Source organism: Equus asinus, chromosome 11, assembly GCF_041296235.1.
Source record: "Equus asinus isolate D_3611 breed Donkey chromosome 11, EquAss-T2T_v2, whole genome shotgun sequence".
Lineage (NCBI taxonomy): Eukaryota > Metazoa > Chordata > Mammalia > Perissodactyla > Equidae > Equus > Equus asinus.
Window position 1 is genome coordinate 24,280,011 of NC_091800.1, and position 17,731 is coordinate 24,297,741.

Genomic DNA, 17,731 nt, shown 5'->3' on the forward strand with positions numbered 1-17,731 from the left:
GAGACAAAAGATATTATTTCCTTCTCTTATCAGTGCACCTGCCTATTGGCTGTGGGCTAGAAACTAGAAAACAGAAATTTTAAGTCTTTCAAAAATAAAAATAAATTGGCTTCGAGTGGAAGCCTGTGCCCTGTGAAATATGATTGTCAAGGACGAGGATTGGGGGGTGGGGAAGGAAGGGATGGGGACTGGGGGGTATTGGGAGGGCCGCACACTGAAATCCCGGTGCCCAGACCACACCCCAGACCAGTTATCAGTACTTTTAAAGCTTCCAGATGATTCTCAATGTGCAGCCAAAGCTGAGCAGTACTCACTGCTCTGGAGACTGTCACTGTCCGTGATGGAATTGGCCAACACCGTAAACACGTGGTGGAGGAGACGGAAAGCCAGGGAAACCGCAGTCGGGGCTGAGGGCAGGCCTGGCCCACGGCTCCCCACGCTCCCCCCTTCAGATGCAGAATATTTGTCTTCATGAGAAAAAAATTCTGACAGGCTTTTACTGTGTTAAATTTCCTGAATCATTTTTTATTCTGCCTTTTTTGGAAGCATGTACGTTCTTTCTTTGGGTCATTAGGATGTAGTTGATAAATTATAGTATTTCTTAGTTCTTTTGAGAATTTCCACAGGATAAATTTAGCCCTGGCCCTCCAAGGTCATTTTCATTTCAAAAAATAGGTAATAAACCACTTATTAAATGTCAAATACTGTGCAAGTTTCTGGGGACATAGTGGTGTTGAGGTCCCCAAGACCACTCACATTTGAGTATGTGCTATAAGGACTCACAGGAGCTGGATTTTGGTTGTATGCACAGCTAAGATTTATTACAGCGGTGCAGTCAGGCTACACAGTGAATCATAGGGGAAAAGACTGAGCTGGTCTGGAGAAGTCATGTGCAGGCTTCCTTCTGCTCTCCCTCCCATGAGTGCACTCCGGTGGTGAAATACAACATGCATGCAATGGTTCTGCCTGGGGAAGTTCATTACAGACTCTGGCCTTAGGTTTTATGGGGGGCCGGTCACGTAGGCACCCTCTGCCTCGTGCGTCCCCAAATTCCAGGTCCCCAGAAGGAAAGCAGGTATTCAGCATAAGCCACGCTGTTTGTACGGTTTAGGCACAGCGGCCACTCTGATCATATCAGTGTGAGGAGCTGGTTAGCGGCCAGTTCCCAGGTATCAACAAGGGCCGACCTGGCAAGCAGTCGACGACAGCAGCCTCAGCCCTGCTGGGTTAGCTCTCCTCTGCAGAAATGGTAGGCCGAAATGGCCTCTGCCCTCTTGAAGCTCTGTGTAACTGGGGAGATGAACGTTCACCTGGTCAGCACCCCTACAAATATAAACAAGTCTCTGTGAGAGTTCCAGGAAGGAGAGGTACAGGGTGCCACGAGAGCTGCCACAGGAGCTCTGCCCTGGCCTCCCTATGGCTTCCCCCCCGGCACACGAGGGCAGATCCGAGCCGAGGGAAGATCAGGACTTATGTCATTGGAGAGGGCTTTGCAGAACGTTCCAGGTGAGGAAACAGCAGGTCTAAAGGCTGTGTAGCTATAAGCATGGCGCCACCGAGGGGCTGAAATAGATGGAAGGGTGGGAGCTAGGGAGGGCACGCAAAGCCTTGCAGGTCACGGGGAGGATGTGGGGCCTCATCATAAGAGCAGCGAGGGACCACGGAAAGGTTTCAAGTGAAGCTGGGTGTGTCGGGGAGGACTTCAGTCATTGCTGTAAAGTTGAACAATTTGGTTACTGTCTGCTAAGGCTGTAATATCAACAAATGTGAAACCTTATTTTTTGTGCTCTCTTCTATCAGTCGTGTCTTTTTAGTCTCACCTCTATTTTGTAGATAGGAACAGTAATTCTCAGTTCTGGTTATGAAATGTACCAGAGCATTTGCAATGATTTCTGAGGCTCTTGGTAAATCTTCAAAGCCAAATTAATTTCACCATCCATATTCACGTCAAACACACACAATTTAAAGCAAAACATATATTTTTGACTGAGTAAGTGAAGCCAAGGAATCAAGAGTAGGGATCTGGAACCTATAAAGGTTTGAGGACAGAAGAAGAGCAATTACTTGATTACTTATAGTATTTGCTAAACATCCACTTGAATAGTAAGCATGGAACAGTGAAACATAGCTTCTTCCTCCAAGAAACTTACTAAAGGAGACACAAAACTTTAAAAAAAAATTATAATATTGAGAGAAAAAAATATAAGGGACTAATGGTATAAATCAACTGAGTATTTTTACACTTATTGTTTTTGTATTAATATAATAGTACTATGTGTTTATCATAGACATTTTCTCACATAAGGAGGCAAACAAGAAAAAAGACAAAAGGGAGAAAGAGAGAGACATCCCCTGTACTTTTAGTACCAATTTTTAAAAATAATTTTCCTCAGCTCTCCAATTTAATTATTTCCAATTATTTACTATTTAAACAGTCTCACAACGAATATTCTTGTAGCTGAATCTTTGCACACATTCATGGTTATTTCCTAAGTCTATATTTCTAACATGGGTATTGCTGAAGCCAAAGGAATGCAAAGCTTTGCATTTAAAGCTTTGGATATTTATTTCCAACTTGGCCTCCAGAAGTTGTACTTTTTATATCCTTCCTAGCAGTGCCCATTTCCCACATCCTCTCTGGCTCCGAGCATGACGCTTTTCTAAAGTCCTTGACAATTTGATAGGGAAGCAGTACCTCGTTTTATTTGTGCATGAGTGACTCACGTGCTGAGTGTGGACACACGAGACATGCTCAGCTCTGTGGAAACAGAGACACGGGACATCCACTCTCTGCCCTCAAGACAGCTGACCATCTAGGTGGGAAACAGCCTCACGCCTGGTGGCAGCGGGCATGGCGAGGAAAGGGCTTCTTTGAGAGTGCTGGGGTTTTACTGTTGTTGATCTGTTTTAATTGTAGCTTCCCATGACTTATTTCTGAGGGAGGACTCAACAGGACTTGGTTCTTAGATGAAACAATGAAGTAGATGGCATGAAAAGTGACTGTAGGGCTGCTGGCTAGAAAAAGGATAGAAACTGGATATTGGAAATTGGATAACTATGAAAAAGACCTGATTCAGGGCCAAGGATACAGTTACCCAGAGGAGCCTGGGTGGGGGTGGGGGTAGGGATTGCTTTTGCTTTCTCTGTCTTTTTAACTTTTGGGGGAATGTACCATGAATTACTGGTGTAAAGAAAAAAAATAATGAATTTTTGTAATCTTAGGTGTGTCGAATTTAAAGCATCAGCAGTTTAAAGTTCAGAGGCCAATGGAATACGAGGTTGGGGCACAGTTAAGAGAGTGGGGCTTCCAGTGACAACTTAGGTGTCATCAGTATCCAGTGGCTTTGGCCACCAAGGGATGGATTAAATTTGAGGCAATGTGTATGTATGTATATATGTGTGCTTGCCTGTGTGTGTATGTGTATGTATGCATATATATGTGTGTGTATGTGTGTATGTATATATGTGTGTATGTAGGTATATGTGTGTGTATGTGTATGTATGTATATATGTGTATATATATGTGTGTGTATGTGTATGTATGTATATATGTGTGTATATATATGTGTGTATATATGTATATTTCTCAAATTGGGGAGCCTCATACATGTGGAAGCACGGTGCCGACATAGAGGTTTCCTCGAGGTAAGTACTTCTGGAGGAGAGAGAGAGACAGACAGAAAGAGGACAGCCATCACACTAGCCAGTTCTGCTGCCCTGAGATGTGGTCCTGAGAGGCAAACCGATTTGCTCAAGGACACACAACATACTCTGCAGTAAAATTCCGGTGTCGGCAGTTGCTTTGGGCCAAAATACACACTGAGCTCCAAGGACAGTGTTTGGGATTGTGTAAGGAGAGAACAGAGAGAGCCAGCTTTGCGCTCCACAACTGCACGTTAAACTATGTGTCAGGCTCTTGATCCTCACCCAAATGGCCTGGATTTCAAACAGGTAATTTCTGTGGAGCACTCCCTCTTGGAAGCCTCTGAGACATCCCGAATTCCACAACTGACTTCCTAGAGCTGGGTTTTTGGAGAGGAGGATTCACAATATCAACTACAGAAACACAAGAATGTTAAACGTCCCTCCAGCTTAACAAAAATTTCTGTGTGTAAAAGGAGGTATGTAAAAAAATACAGAGTACTTTCCAGAACCAGGTTCTACTTACCCAACGGAGTTGGAGAATCAGAAACGAAATTATTTCCTGAAGCAGAGGTTTGGGCTCATGTTGGAATGCAGGAAGATCATCTGAACAGCTTCCACCCTATTCCTCTTGCATATCAAGTGGACAAGCCAGTTCAAACCCAGACATTTTTACACAAAACCCCCCACAGTCCCCTAAAACATAGTCACTGTGCATCAGAATTCCCCACTAAATTAGTTTTTGGCATTTACTTCCAACCTTCCCCCATATTTTAAGCCCTGCTTCTAAAAGATAATAATACACATACCGGACAGATGATTTAAAAAGGAAGCAATGTTTATAACTTCAGCAGATGTAAAATGCACATGTTCAGGTATCATTATGAATTAGAAGCTGCCAAACTGATAAGGACTAAAGAAAAGTCATGCTTTTTTAAAAAGTAAAGGTAGAAACTTGGTTCATCAAAGCTTTTAGTGTGGGATCAAGTACTTAAGTCACCATATACAAACCTGAAACATGCTCGCCCAACCCCAGGAAAGCAGAACAGGCCAAAGTGGTCAGGCTTAAGAAATGACACGAATTTCACAATGAGTCTTCTCCTCTCAATGTTTTGAAATCCGAAGCACTACACTGGAAAAATCCACACGTTTGTTGGGCACAGGCTCAGGGAAGAGGAGTGACATGGCTTGAATTCCTCAGAGATTGAGAAGGTTCACACTCTGGGGGTGCTTTCAATTTCCATGACAGAATCACCCTCCGGGGGAAATGCCGCGGTCCAAATGGACTAGTGGTATTGATCAAAGAAATAAAACATTCATGATTAGTTCTTTAAAATACATCTTTTGGCATTTGGTGATTTTCTAGCAAGGGCAGAAGAAAAAGTCTTAGCCCTTTGGGAATGTCTTAAGTTACACTGAGAAGCAGCCAAGCCTTGCGTAGACCTGCTGTCACTTGTCCCTTTTCTTTCTTTGTGCTGCCACCTAGAGAGAAAAGGAAAACATATGTTGTATCCTGGTGAGGAGAAGCAGTCACCTGAATGCCCAAGCACCATCTGCACCTTCTAGAACAGAAAAGCAAGGCTGGCTGGTTTAGTCCTCAGAATTGGCAGCTGTGCGTTTTCGCTTCTAAAAGAAGAACGTGGGTGCAGGAAGGGGTCCCATTGTGGCCAGCCTCGGTGATCTTCTAGGGCTCATAGTGGGCTTCTGGAGGGGAGTGGGTGGGCAAGAAGCATATTTTCCTTCCAATGTTCAAAGGGAGTGAAATACACAATAATGTAAGGTCACCCAAACTTATGAAACGGACGCCATCATTTTAGAAAAAAATGAAAATATAAGAAACACATGAAAACAAGGTTCTAAAATGAATAATTCTTAAACCATTTTTCTCCTCTTTTCCTTTTCTTTTTCTTCTTCTTTGTTTTCTTTTTTAAAGGTAGACCCTTTTTAAAAAAGTAGGAAGCCTTACATAGACTCCAATGCACATAAAAAAGATAAATATAGACTTACTGGTAGAAGTAGTCCCTAGTATCCTTCTAAAGAATGCCTCTGAACAAGTTTAATCACTATAACTGGATTTCCTACTGAGGATGAAGTCAAACATAGTTTATTCTGGAGCTATAAGTTACAAAAGAAAACTGTTGATGGCGATCAGATGTCTATGCCATGACGTGGACAAGATGTGACATAGGACAGACCTTCCCTGACCACCTGCCTCCCGAGGACTCTGTCTGCCAGCCTAGCTCAGCTTCTCCCCTCGCCCCCAGCACTAGCTGACAAGCCCATCTATCTGCCCCCTAGAACAGAGACTTCTTGAAGGCAGTATTTCTGTCTGCCATGTTGAAAGCTGCACTTCTAGTGCCTAGAACATTTGGCACATAGTGGGTGCTCAGTAGATGTTCTTAAAGGAAAATATGAATCTAAGCTTATTCCTTGGCTGCTTTTTCTTTTGAAAGAACTAATAACATGACTAACTTTAATTTTACACATATTCTGATTAGAACACATGTGTAAGGTAACAACTCTTTTAACGTCTGTGAAGAAGCTCTGATTCCTCTGTAAATCACATTTGGTGCTTTTCCCTCCTCTCAAATAGGCATGATTACTGTAAGACCATCAAAATAACATTTATTAACAAAAATACAGTAAATGCTAAAAAGCTGACAGCTGAATTAAAGATTTGACATGCAAATGCACCAGCTAAGTAGAAGCTTTACTTAAATTCTGGCTCACCACTGCTGAGGATAAATTGACCTGCAAAATTCATTCTGAATAGAGCAAGAAGATGAAGCAGAATAAATCTGATTTTTCTTTTCTTAAAATAAAATTCACAATTAAAACAGACTTTATTGTTAGTGCCATGGAGTCAATGCTGACTCTAGCGACACTGTGTATGGCAGAGCGGAGCCCTGCCTGGTTTTTTTGCGCCATCCCCTCACCTTCTGGTGCCGTATCAGACATGTTCCGCTGCTATTCATATGGTTTTCATGGACGATTTTTCTGGAAGTGCGTGGTCAGGTCCTTCTTCCTAGTCTGTCTTAGGCTGGAAGCTCCACTGAAGCCTGTCCACCCTGCGTAGGCACCACAGGGAACCACACCACCCATTGGTTGGTTGTCATACTGTGGTGGCCAAGTGTTACTGTGATGCTGAAAGCGATGCCACCAGTATTTCAAATACCAGCAGGGTCACCCACGGAGGACAGGTCTCAGCAGAGCTTTCAGACTAAGACAGACTAGGAAGAAGGACCTGACCACCCACTTCCGAAAAAAGTTGGCCATGAAAACCCTGTGAAGAGCAGGAGAGCACTGTCTGATAGAGCGCTGGAAGGTGAGAGGATGGCGCAAAAAGACCAGGCAGGGTTCCACTCTGCTGTCCACAGGGTCGCTAGGAGTCAAAAGTGACTGGATGGTACTAACAAGAAAACAGACTACTGAAGGATGAAAGACCATAAGGCTACACAAAAATGGTATAGACAGAATCTGGGGGAGGCGAAAAGGAAAGCAGCTTGGGCCTGAGGATAGAAGAGGAGCATGGGGCTCTGCCACTTTCACTCTGTGTGACCTCACTTTGACCATCTATAAAACAGGCGTACGTCCCCTTCCTGGTCTACCTTAGAGAGTTGTTGTAAAGATTAATTTAACTACTGATATGGGATTGCTGTAAAAACTGTAAAGTACTATTAAACATAAGGTAGGAAAGCTTTTCGTCAATCTAATGACCCTCAGGAGTGTAAAAACCTGAGGAGTGTATAAATCTCAGTGTATAAAAAGGTGTAGAAATCTAATCAATTTCCCGATTACTCAGATGAGGTCAAAGCCTGTGGACATCTTCCAAGGACACTGAGAAAATATCCTTGCACTCGCCACCTTCCTAGACTGGGGGCTCTTTGTCTTCCAAAAAGCGGTTTGACTGTTTAATGCAGTAAACTCTAGAGATGTCTAAATTTTGGATTAGTCCTGGAGAAATGGCTGTTTGGGAAAAAACATGTCATACAAGGCAGCTAGTCAAGTGAGATCAACTTTAAGAACAGAGAAAGTCAATCCTAACCTAAGTGAAGAAGCTGTCTTTCAAATCTGGCGAAGGGGTGACTCCCCAGCATGTAACAGAAGTCAGGACTTCAGGGCAAAGGGACTTTGGCGTAGAGAGTGAGGGAGTCAGAGGTTGTGAGTTTAAGTTCTGGCTCAGTTATTTATTAGTTGTGTGTGACCCTGGGCAAAGCTGACCTCACCTTTTCCAACTGTAAAATGCGGGAATTAAGGTCAACTACGCCATACAGTTTCTGGAGGGATTAAACACACAAATTCCGTGAAAAGTGCTTAAAAATTGCAAAGTGCTTTGTCAGTCTTTATTATTACTTTCCAATAACTGTGCTCTTTGCATTTGTTTCTAATGCAAACTAATGTGATGTATGGGAAATGAAGAAAAGAGACAAATATATACCATGAACACCACAATAGATGGAGATAATCCATCTAAAGACCTTTGAGGAGAACCTGAGGCATGCTAAGCACTGGATGGATGCTAACTCTAAAAGCATTTTGCTCACAGGTGTAAAGCAGATGAGGCTCCCCAAGAAGCAGTGACAGCAGAGAAGGACATCGAATGACTCAATGATCCAGTCTCATCTGGCACAGAAGACACGACCAGCAACGCCTGTGATCTGTTCATGGATCACAGACTGGAACTACCACCAGCTATAATCCAGCTACTTTAAATTAATTGGTCTTTTTCAACCAATTACTGTTACTTTTTAAAGTAAACTTTTTAGTTTAGTTTGAAACATAGTTAATCATTTTTCCCTTCATTTATGTTTTTAAAGATCAAGATATCTGTTTATTAGTATTGTCATAAGTTTGCGGACAATATAATCAACACTGTACATTTAGCAAGTAAATGGGTACATTTTAGTTTCTCACTTTGAAATTGCCTTTGCGTCTTGCTGAGGCCCCAAGTAAGAGAAATAGAATCCTGGGAATGGACTGCAGCACACTAGAAATAGACCCGAACCAACGAAACACAATTCCACTTGACATCCACATTAAACCTGATGTAGGAGGATCTCCTTGGGACCGCAGAACCAGGAGTATCAGCCTTGGAAGATTAAAGAGCCTGACAGCCAGAGTACGAGGAAAAGTCAAACTGAAGATAAACCAGACATAAAAAAGGAAAGAATGTTGGCAACCTGAGATCAGTTTCAGAAATAAGTATGGTTTGATGAAAAAGATGGAGGCTCTTGTGTGTGTACACAAGTGGTTTTATAGTTTGCAGAATTTTTTTGAAGTTTTCCCCAAACTCAGCACATTAATCAACAAGAAAAATGATCTAATCAGGAGAAAGAAAGGGCCAAAGGATTTGAGTAAGCTAAAGTATCCTCATGTTTGATATAACAAAGTCTAAAAAGGCTCTAGTCTGAAACTCCCTAAAGAATTTGAAAGGATATATATGTGCATTGATATGTACATATGTGTATACTTATGTGTACATGTGTGTGTCTATGTGTGTATAAGTGTATGTATATATATATAAGCCTCTACTGATTTATTCCTGATATTATTCCCCAAAACAGCACTTTCCATGTGTAATTCCTTTAGTTTTTCATTTTTCAACTACTATTTAACTCCTAGTTAATGCTGCACATTCCAAGTGAGATTAGGGTCTTCATCTTGGCATCAAAGGTGAAGTCAAATACGGAAGAAAACAGAACTGCTGATTGCACAAATTGCCATTTAACCTATATCTAAGTCGTCGTGTGATCTCCTGTTTAATACTCCTGGGATCTAACGTACAGCCTGGTGACTACAGTTGGTAATACTCTAGTGTATACTTGAGAGATGCTGAGAGAGGAGATCTTAAGTGTTCTCACCACACACACACACAAGATGGCAACTATGTGAGGTGATGGATGTGTTAATTAGCTTGATTGTGGTAATCATTTCACAATGTATATGTATATCAAAACGTCATGTTGTGTACCTTAAACATATACAATTATTATTTGTCAATTATACTTCAATAAAGCTGGAAAAAAATAAAGCTCCTGAGAAGACAAGGAGTTTCTATAGACCACAGAGATTCTCAAACTTTAAAGTTTAGGTTGTGTGCTGGATATAAATAATTTCTAAACGCCATATAAAAGCAAATTTATTAACAGTAGCACTGCCACACAGATGTAAACGATATATTCTAACTTCAGATCTCGTGACACAGATAAAATGAGTATAACAAGTACAGCTCAATCAACTGACAGAAGAAATTCTCAGCCCTTTATATATGGAGATTAAAGATTATATCTATTTATTTCTATTTAAGTTTAAGCCTATACAAGGAGGTTACTAACAAGTTTATGAATATGTCTTTGGACTTCAAATTCTAGAGCATCCCAAAAAACCCACTTTCAGAATGATCCTTGAATTTCAGGGTTCAGCCACAGGTGTTGAGAAACCAATCTCGCACTGTAGAACACTTGTCTGAGGTGTCCAGTACAGATTGAGTGATTGTTTGATTGATTATCTCATGCAGTAAACACTTATTGAAGTCCTGTTCTGTGCTGTCCCATGTTAAGTGCATGGACACAACTGTGAACCAGTCAGGCAAGGTTCTGTGAAGAGGGTAAGGCAGAAAAATGAGATGAAGAGGGACTGAGTAGGATGGGGTGGAAGCAGGTAAGGAAGGTCAGGAACTGCATCTCTGAAAAAATGATTCTTGAGATAAGGGATAAGGACAAGACGGAACCAACCATGTGAAGATCTGGAGGCAGGGGTATAAATTCAAACCAGTCCACACAAAGACACCAATGAGGGAGCAGCTTGGCATAGTTAAAGACCAAAAAGAAGGCCAGATAACAGCTTAGACATTTGAAAGACAAGGTAAATGAAGATCCTGACTTTGACCCTTCGAAGAAAAACAATCAAGTCTCAACTAGTGAGGATACTGGTTAGATGATTCAACCCACCCAACTATCATTTATCCAACATTTACCAGTTGCATACTCTGTGCCCAGCACTGTGGAAGACACAAAGTTGAAACAGTACAGAATTCCTGCTGTTAAAGTGCTTAACTTTGATAGGGATGATAATTCAAGTGTTAAAGTAGCTTTCTTCTCATCATGCCCTTTGGGTTGGGTGTCACTATCCTAGCTCCTATGGTACCCTGCCCTACAATTATAGCTACTGTGGGGATTAAATGAGTTATTATTTGTAAAGTGCTCATAACGGCCAAGCACATAAATGCTACACAACGTTTGTTGTTATTAGTATCATTAGTTATTAGTACTATTAAAGGATCACATGAGAAACAGGATATTAACATAGTTTCAAAGTATCTCAAAAGTTGAGGGGCATTTTACAAAATAACTGACCAGTACTCTCAAAAGTGTCAAGATCATTGAAAGACAAAGAAAGATTGACAGACTTACACATTAGAAAAAACAGAGTAGATATGACAACTAAATGCAATGTGGGATAATGAATTGGATTCTGAAACAGGAAAACATTAGTGTAAAAACAGGTGAAACTCAAATAAGGTGGCAGATGAGTTAATAGTATCGCATATGTCCTTGTTTTGACAATTGTAGTATGGTTACATAAGGCATTAATGTTGGAGGAAGCTGGGTGAAGGGTATACGTAAATGCTTCTGTTTTTGCAACTTTTCTATAATTTTCAAATTATTTCAAAATAAAAAAGTAAATAAAAAAGAAAAGAGAGAGAAATAGACCCAGAAACAACAGAGATGATGGAACAAGGAGACAAGGGTATTTAAGCAGCTATTGTAACTATAACAAAGTATTTAAAAGAAAACATGAACATAATGAGGAGAGAAATGGGAAGACATCAAAAAGAACCAAAGAGAACATCTAGAACTGAAAATTGCAACATTTGAAATAAAAATTCACTGAGGTTAATAGAAGATGAAACACTATACCAACATAAACTTAAAAATATAGCAATAGAAACTGTCTAAAATGGAACATTAAAAAAAAAAAACCAAACAACCAGAAACTCAGTGAAAGGATCTCTGGGGAAATATCAAGTGGTCTAGCATACAAGCAATTGGAGTCCTAGAAGTTGAGGGATTAAGAGAAAAGGGGAAAAGAACAGTAAAGTATTGAAAGAAATATTGGCTAGAAATTTTTGAAATTTGATAAAAATTATAAACTCAAAGATTCAAGAAGCTCAATGGACCCACAAACAAGATAAACACAAAGAAAACCACATCAGCTCATCACAATCAACTTTCTGAAAACTAATAATACAGAAAAAATCTTAAAAGATGCCAGCGTGGGAAGAGGGGACACATTACATAAAGTGGAAGAATTACAAGAATTATCACAGATGTCTCATCAGAAATTATGCAAGCCAGAAGACAATGATTCTTTGAAAGAGTCAAAGAAATTAACAAATCTTTAGCTAGACTAATCAAGAAAACAAAAAAGAAGACACAAATGACCAATATCAAGTACGAAAGAGGGAACATGACTGCAGATCCACAGACATTAAAAGGATAATAAAAACATGAGAAACAACTATGCCAATAAATTTGACAACCTAGATGAAATAGACACACTTCTTGAAAGACATAAATTACTAAAAAGGGCACAAGAAAAAGGCTAAAATTAGAATAGCTCTGTATCTATTACAGAAATCAAATTAGTAATTAAAAACTTTCCCAGAAAGAAAATTCTAGGCCCAAATGGCTTCACTGGTGAATTCTACCAACATAAAAGAGGGAACAACGCAAATCTCATACAAACTCTTTCAAAAATAGGTGATGAGAGAATATTTCCCAACTCATTTTATAAGGTCAGTTTTACTGATACCAAAACTAGACAAATCATTTCAAGTAAGGAAAACTATAAACTAACATCCCTCATGAACAGAGATACAAAACTGCTTAACAAAATATTAGGAAATAAAACACAACACTATATATGAAAAGAATAATACACTGTGACCAAGTAGGGCTTATCTCAGGGATGTAAAGTTAATTTAACAATCACAAATCAATCATTATACTGTACATATTAAAAGATAGTTCCTTATTAAAGGGAAACTACATGGTCATCTCAATAGATGCAGAAGAACAATTTATAAAATTCAATACCTGTTCATGAAAACACTCAAGTGAACTGAGAACAGAAGAGAACGTCCTGAATCTCATGAAGAAAATCTACACACATAGTTCGATAGGAGCAATGAGCATACTTTGTGCCTAGATCTTGGTTTCTAAATACCATTCTTCACTAAAACTAACCCTGGCTCCTTGGATAAAAGACCAATTCCAGGCTTGGACAGGGAAAGTACAAGAAAAGCCTGGAATACCCTGTCATCATGGAAGAGATAAGCAAGTATTAAAGAACGATGGAAACATACCAAAAAGATATACAAGCTGGCTTGAAGGGACTCCCACTGGCCCTTCTGGGACAATATGAGCAACAAAATAATGTAATATAACCCACTGGAAAAAATAAAAATCTACAAGTCCATACTGATATAAGTACATCAATGAATAAATAAATGGACAAGGGGAAGCTTGTCCTTATAGGAAAATGCCAACTAAATATAAAAAAAATAAATATAGAAGAAATGGAGTTAGAAAAATCATCAGTAGATTCTAAAACTTGTGGGTAAATGATGACAAATAGAATATTTACAAGTCCCAGAGTATTTACCCATAAATTACCTGTTAATTACAAAGAGAAAAATAGTTAACTCTATAGTGGATAAACCCAGGAGACACCACAAATCAAGTGACCAAATTTAACATCACTGGTATAGGGACACACTGTGACTTCTGATATGGTGCACTGAGAAAGACACATCATTGCTTCTCTGGGTGCCCAAAAGGTCTAACTTGAATCTAATCAACAGGAAACATTACCTCAAAGTGAGGAACGCTCTACCAAATAGCTGGCCTGTACTCTTCAAAAATGTCAAGGTCAGTAAGACAAAGAACAAGTGAGAAATTCTTCCAGATTAAAGACTATAATGACAACAACAACAACAACAAAGAGAAGGCTCAGTGCTAGACAATTTTACCACTGATGTTCTTTGAAATTTTCCAGAAACAGGACATTCCTACACAAAATTATTTCTTCCAGAACACTGGGAAAGCTGGAAAGCCGGCATAATTCAGACACTAAAACCTAATGGCAATATTGCTTTTGAATATAGATGCAAAAATCGTAAATAAAAGCCTTGAAAACTAGATTTGACAAGGGCTAAACCAAATAAGGAGCATCTAATACGTTAGCCTTTCTACTGCCAGGTGGTGTTTATTGTAGGAACTCAGGCACGGATTAATAGTGATAAAAACTCCATAGTCATCTCAATAGGTGCCAAAAAGACATTTGATAACAACCAACATCAATTTCTAATTCAAACTTTAAAGAAACTAAGGTATAAAAGAAAATATCAAAGATGGATTATTCTTTATCATATTAACAACGGTTAGTGTCAGAATTAATGGTAAAATACATTAATAAAATCACAAAGACCAAGATGATGACCATTACTACTCTTTAACACTGTTCTGGATATTCTTGCTTATGTAACATGACATAAAAGATATAAAAGAAGTCTAACTATTGGAAAGAATTGCACACAATTTTTTCAAAGTAAGATTACATTGCGTTATGCATTGCAAACCCAATATGAATAAAATGGAAAATATTTAGATTAATAGTTTAGTAAACTGGTTATTTAAAAGATAAATATATCAAAATGTAAAACTTTACCACAAAATAGCTAGTTATAAGATCTAACTGAAAAAATAAAAGATTTTATTAATAGCAACAAAAATTACCTAGAGATACTCCTTAAAAAGAACTATCTAGAACCTATATGAAGATTACGAACCAAATGTTGGCGAAAGGTATGATTAGGAGCTTCGTAAATATAGAGAAACACTATATTCTGGAAGGAGAACACTGAATTTTGTAAAGATGTCTGTTTTTCCCAAAATAATTTATGGGTCTAACAAAATCTCAGTAAAAATACCACTGAAACTTACTCTTAGAAGCTGATTAAACAATCCTACAGATCTAATGGAAAAATAAACAGGTGAGAAAATAATCAGATTAGTGCTTTATTTCAAAGTATATTTAAACATAAATTCTGTAGATGATTTAAGTAATTAAATGTAACACAAAAAATTAACGATTAGAAAAAAATAAGTGACTAGTGACCTTTCCTATAAAGGCAAACATCTTCCCAAGTATAACGTCTACATAACGGAAAAGCATATGCATATGTGTCTACAAAAAACCAAAACATCTGCACGACAACAAATCATACATACAATTAAAGGCAAATTATAAGTCAAGAAAAAAATTTATAATGAATATGGTGGACAACACTTCATGTACTTAAGTTACAGAATACTTTTGGAGTCAATAAGGAAAATCCTGACACTCCAACTATTTAAACAAGGACATAAACAGATAATTCTCCACAAGACGACAAATGATCAGTAATGTGAAAACATGTTTAATATCATTATTAATCAGGGAAATGTAAATTAAAACCACAATAAAATGCCTTTTCCCACTTATTTGCAAAGATAATATTCAAAGCTAATTTGTCAGAGTATAAGATCCTATAACCTTTCCATGAAGTAATATTCCCACAAATACGTATTCGGAGAACTTACTTATGAACCAGTAAGCCCAGATCTAAAAATCCATTCTAAGGAAACAATAAAAGATGTGGACAAATATTTACATACAATCTGATTCTTCAAACAACGAACATTTGGAAATAATCCAAATGTCCAAAATAAAGTCATGGTCATTAAATAATCAAACATCCAAATAATTAAAAATTACTGCCTGTAAAAAAGCATATTTATGAAAAATATTTTAGTAGCCTTGGAAAATGCTCAGAAAATGATGTCAAGAAGAATGCTTATAAAATCACTTCAGGGCCAGCCCCAGTGGCCTAGTGGTTAAGTTCAGCGTACTCCACTTTGGTGGCCCAGGTTCGCATCCTGGGCGCGGACCTACACCACTTATCTGTCAGTGGCCATGCTGTGGTGGCAGCTCACATACAAAAAGAGGAAGATTGACAGCAGATGTTAGCTCAGGGCGAATCTTCTTTAGCCAAAAAAAACACCAATACAGTCATGCATTGCTTAATAATGGGGATATATTCTGAGAAATGAGTTGTTAGAAGATTACGTTGTTGTGCAAACATTATAGTGTGTACTTACACAAACCTAGATGGTATAGCCTACTACACACATAGGCTACATGGTACTAATCTTATGGGACCACTGTTGTATATGCGGTCCATCATTGATCAAAATGCCGTTATGTGGACCATGACTGTGTTATAATTCCTTTTAAAAATTATTATTATAAGAAAATGCCCCATTTTATCTCTGGGTAATAAAAAGTTGGTAGATTACAATTTTTGTTTTATACTTTTCTCTATTTCCTACAAAGAACATATATTCATAAAACAGAAAATATCATTAAACAAAAGATTTACCAAAAACTAAAGACTTTTAGAAAGTAGTAGTTTATCTGATAGCTTTATCTGATTTCTCGCAGTATATTGAAAACCATATTGTTATAGCTACGATGTGGCAAAGTTGCATAAAATAACAGGCATATACTCAAATATTGTCACAGGTCAGTTTATTGAGGAAATTGTGATGCTAGAGATTAATTCTATTCACTTGATTACTTTTCATTATGTCAAACAAGACTCCAAAGGCCACAAGCCATGAAGTTACACAATTACTTTTCCATATTTTGTTCAGAAATATAAAAATCAAATACAAAGAAATACTCAAGTGAATTTGAAAACTGGCTTTTTTTTTAAGGTGGTAATTAAGGGTCAGGAAGTATAGTGACATGGAGGAAGGACAAAAATAGAACACGTAAAAGGTAAATATTTTTGCTAGATTTCATTCTCAAAGTTTCAAATCTTTCCAATTCTTTTTTTATTTTTCACACCAAAAAAAGAATCAATACTTTTCATCCCACTCTTGTCAACTTTAGCCAAAGCCTTCTGAGCTGCAGTCATTTTGCTATTTTTCTGTTAATGAAAATAAAAGAGAAAAATTGTTACGAATGTAACATTTATAAACCATACATGCAAATCAAACAAGACAGTGCATGTCTTCAGGTTCATTAAGGGAGGTAAGCATTTGCTGCTAACACGCTTCTCAAGGGGGTGATTATTCAAAAAAGTTCTGATGTCTATTCAGAAATCAGCCCTAAGAGAAAAATATGTTAAAAGAGGCAGGAGACAAAACTGCCGCCTTCTAAGGAGTGGAATGTTACAACCGATAGTTTACTTTGGGGGAATAATTCTGGAGCGTGCATTAAGTGCAATAACACAAACAATGGAACTGACACAGGCAGCAACTGTCAGAGGGGGGAATTACAGCCTTGTATTACCACACGATGAATAATTCACGCCACTTTACCATCTGATGTTATTCAGAGGCTCTATGGGAAACCAAAGACATCGCTATTATATTCAAAAGATAACCTGGACTGCAAGGCATTCTGGACCAGCAGGCTAGCTGCCCCGTTTTCCCTAGAACAAAGAAATACTCTCCAAAAAGCTGACTCCAAATATCTCTGCCTTGTAAACTTCTCTCTCTTCCTGGTCATTGTTTTTTTATTTGTTGTTGGTTGTTTTTTTCCATGTCCCAGAACAAGCACTAGTAGAAGGTAACTAACAGCTGATTTTACTTTGATGCATCACAATTTTTAGCAGAAGCATAAATAATGGGAATCAGCAAGGAAAAATCTCATTTGTCTCCCCTGGAACAGTCAGACAAAGTCAGTGCCAAGGTATCTTTTAAGGGCACGGTATGAAATCTTGCTTCTGTCACTTATAATTTAGAAGGCTTGTTTTTTGACCAGATGGTGAAAAGTGACAGTCTCTTTCAGACATGTTATTCCCTGCGTTTAACTGACATCCTGGTCCACCCCTTATCTCACTGGTGCTGAGCCCAAGTGGACACGATGGGAAGCAGCGCTTAGACGGGTGGGGCAGAAATGCTTCTCACAGAGAAATGTAAAAATGTCCCTGCTTCCAGAGCGCATGGAGATAAACAGCTATTTAGCCAAATCTCAT

General features: G+C 38.5%; 1 protein-coding gene across 9 annotated transcripts in view; it reads right to left on the reverse strand.

Annotated features, from left to right (window-relative positions):
* Positions 1–1,965: 1,965 nt before the first annotated feature.
* Positions 1,966–17,731, reverse strand: part of RNASEH2B (ribonuclease H2 subunit B) — an 82,777-nt gene continuing 67,011 nt past the window's right edge. For 7 of the 9 annotated variants that reach the window (XM_070520621.1, XM_044777209.2, XM_070520622.1 and 4 more), the window contains one exon: positions 16,259–16,678. In XM_070520621.1, the coding sequence (XP_070376722.1) occupies positions 16,562–16,678 (117 nt within the window). In that variant the 3' untranslated portion in view covers positions 16,259–16,561. Of the gene's footprint in view, positions 5,125–16,258; positions 16,679–17,731 lie in introns of those variants that run through there. The other 2 variants (XM_070520624.1, XM_014851408.3) reach the window with 2 other exon arrangements.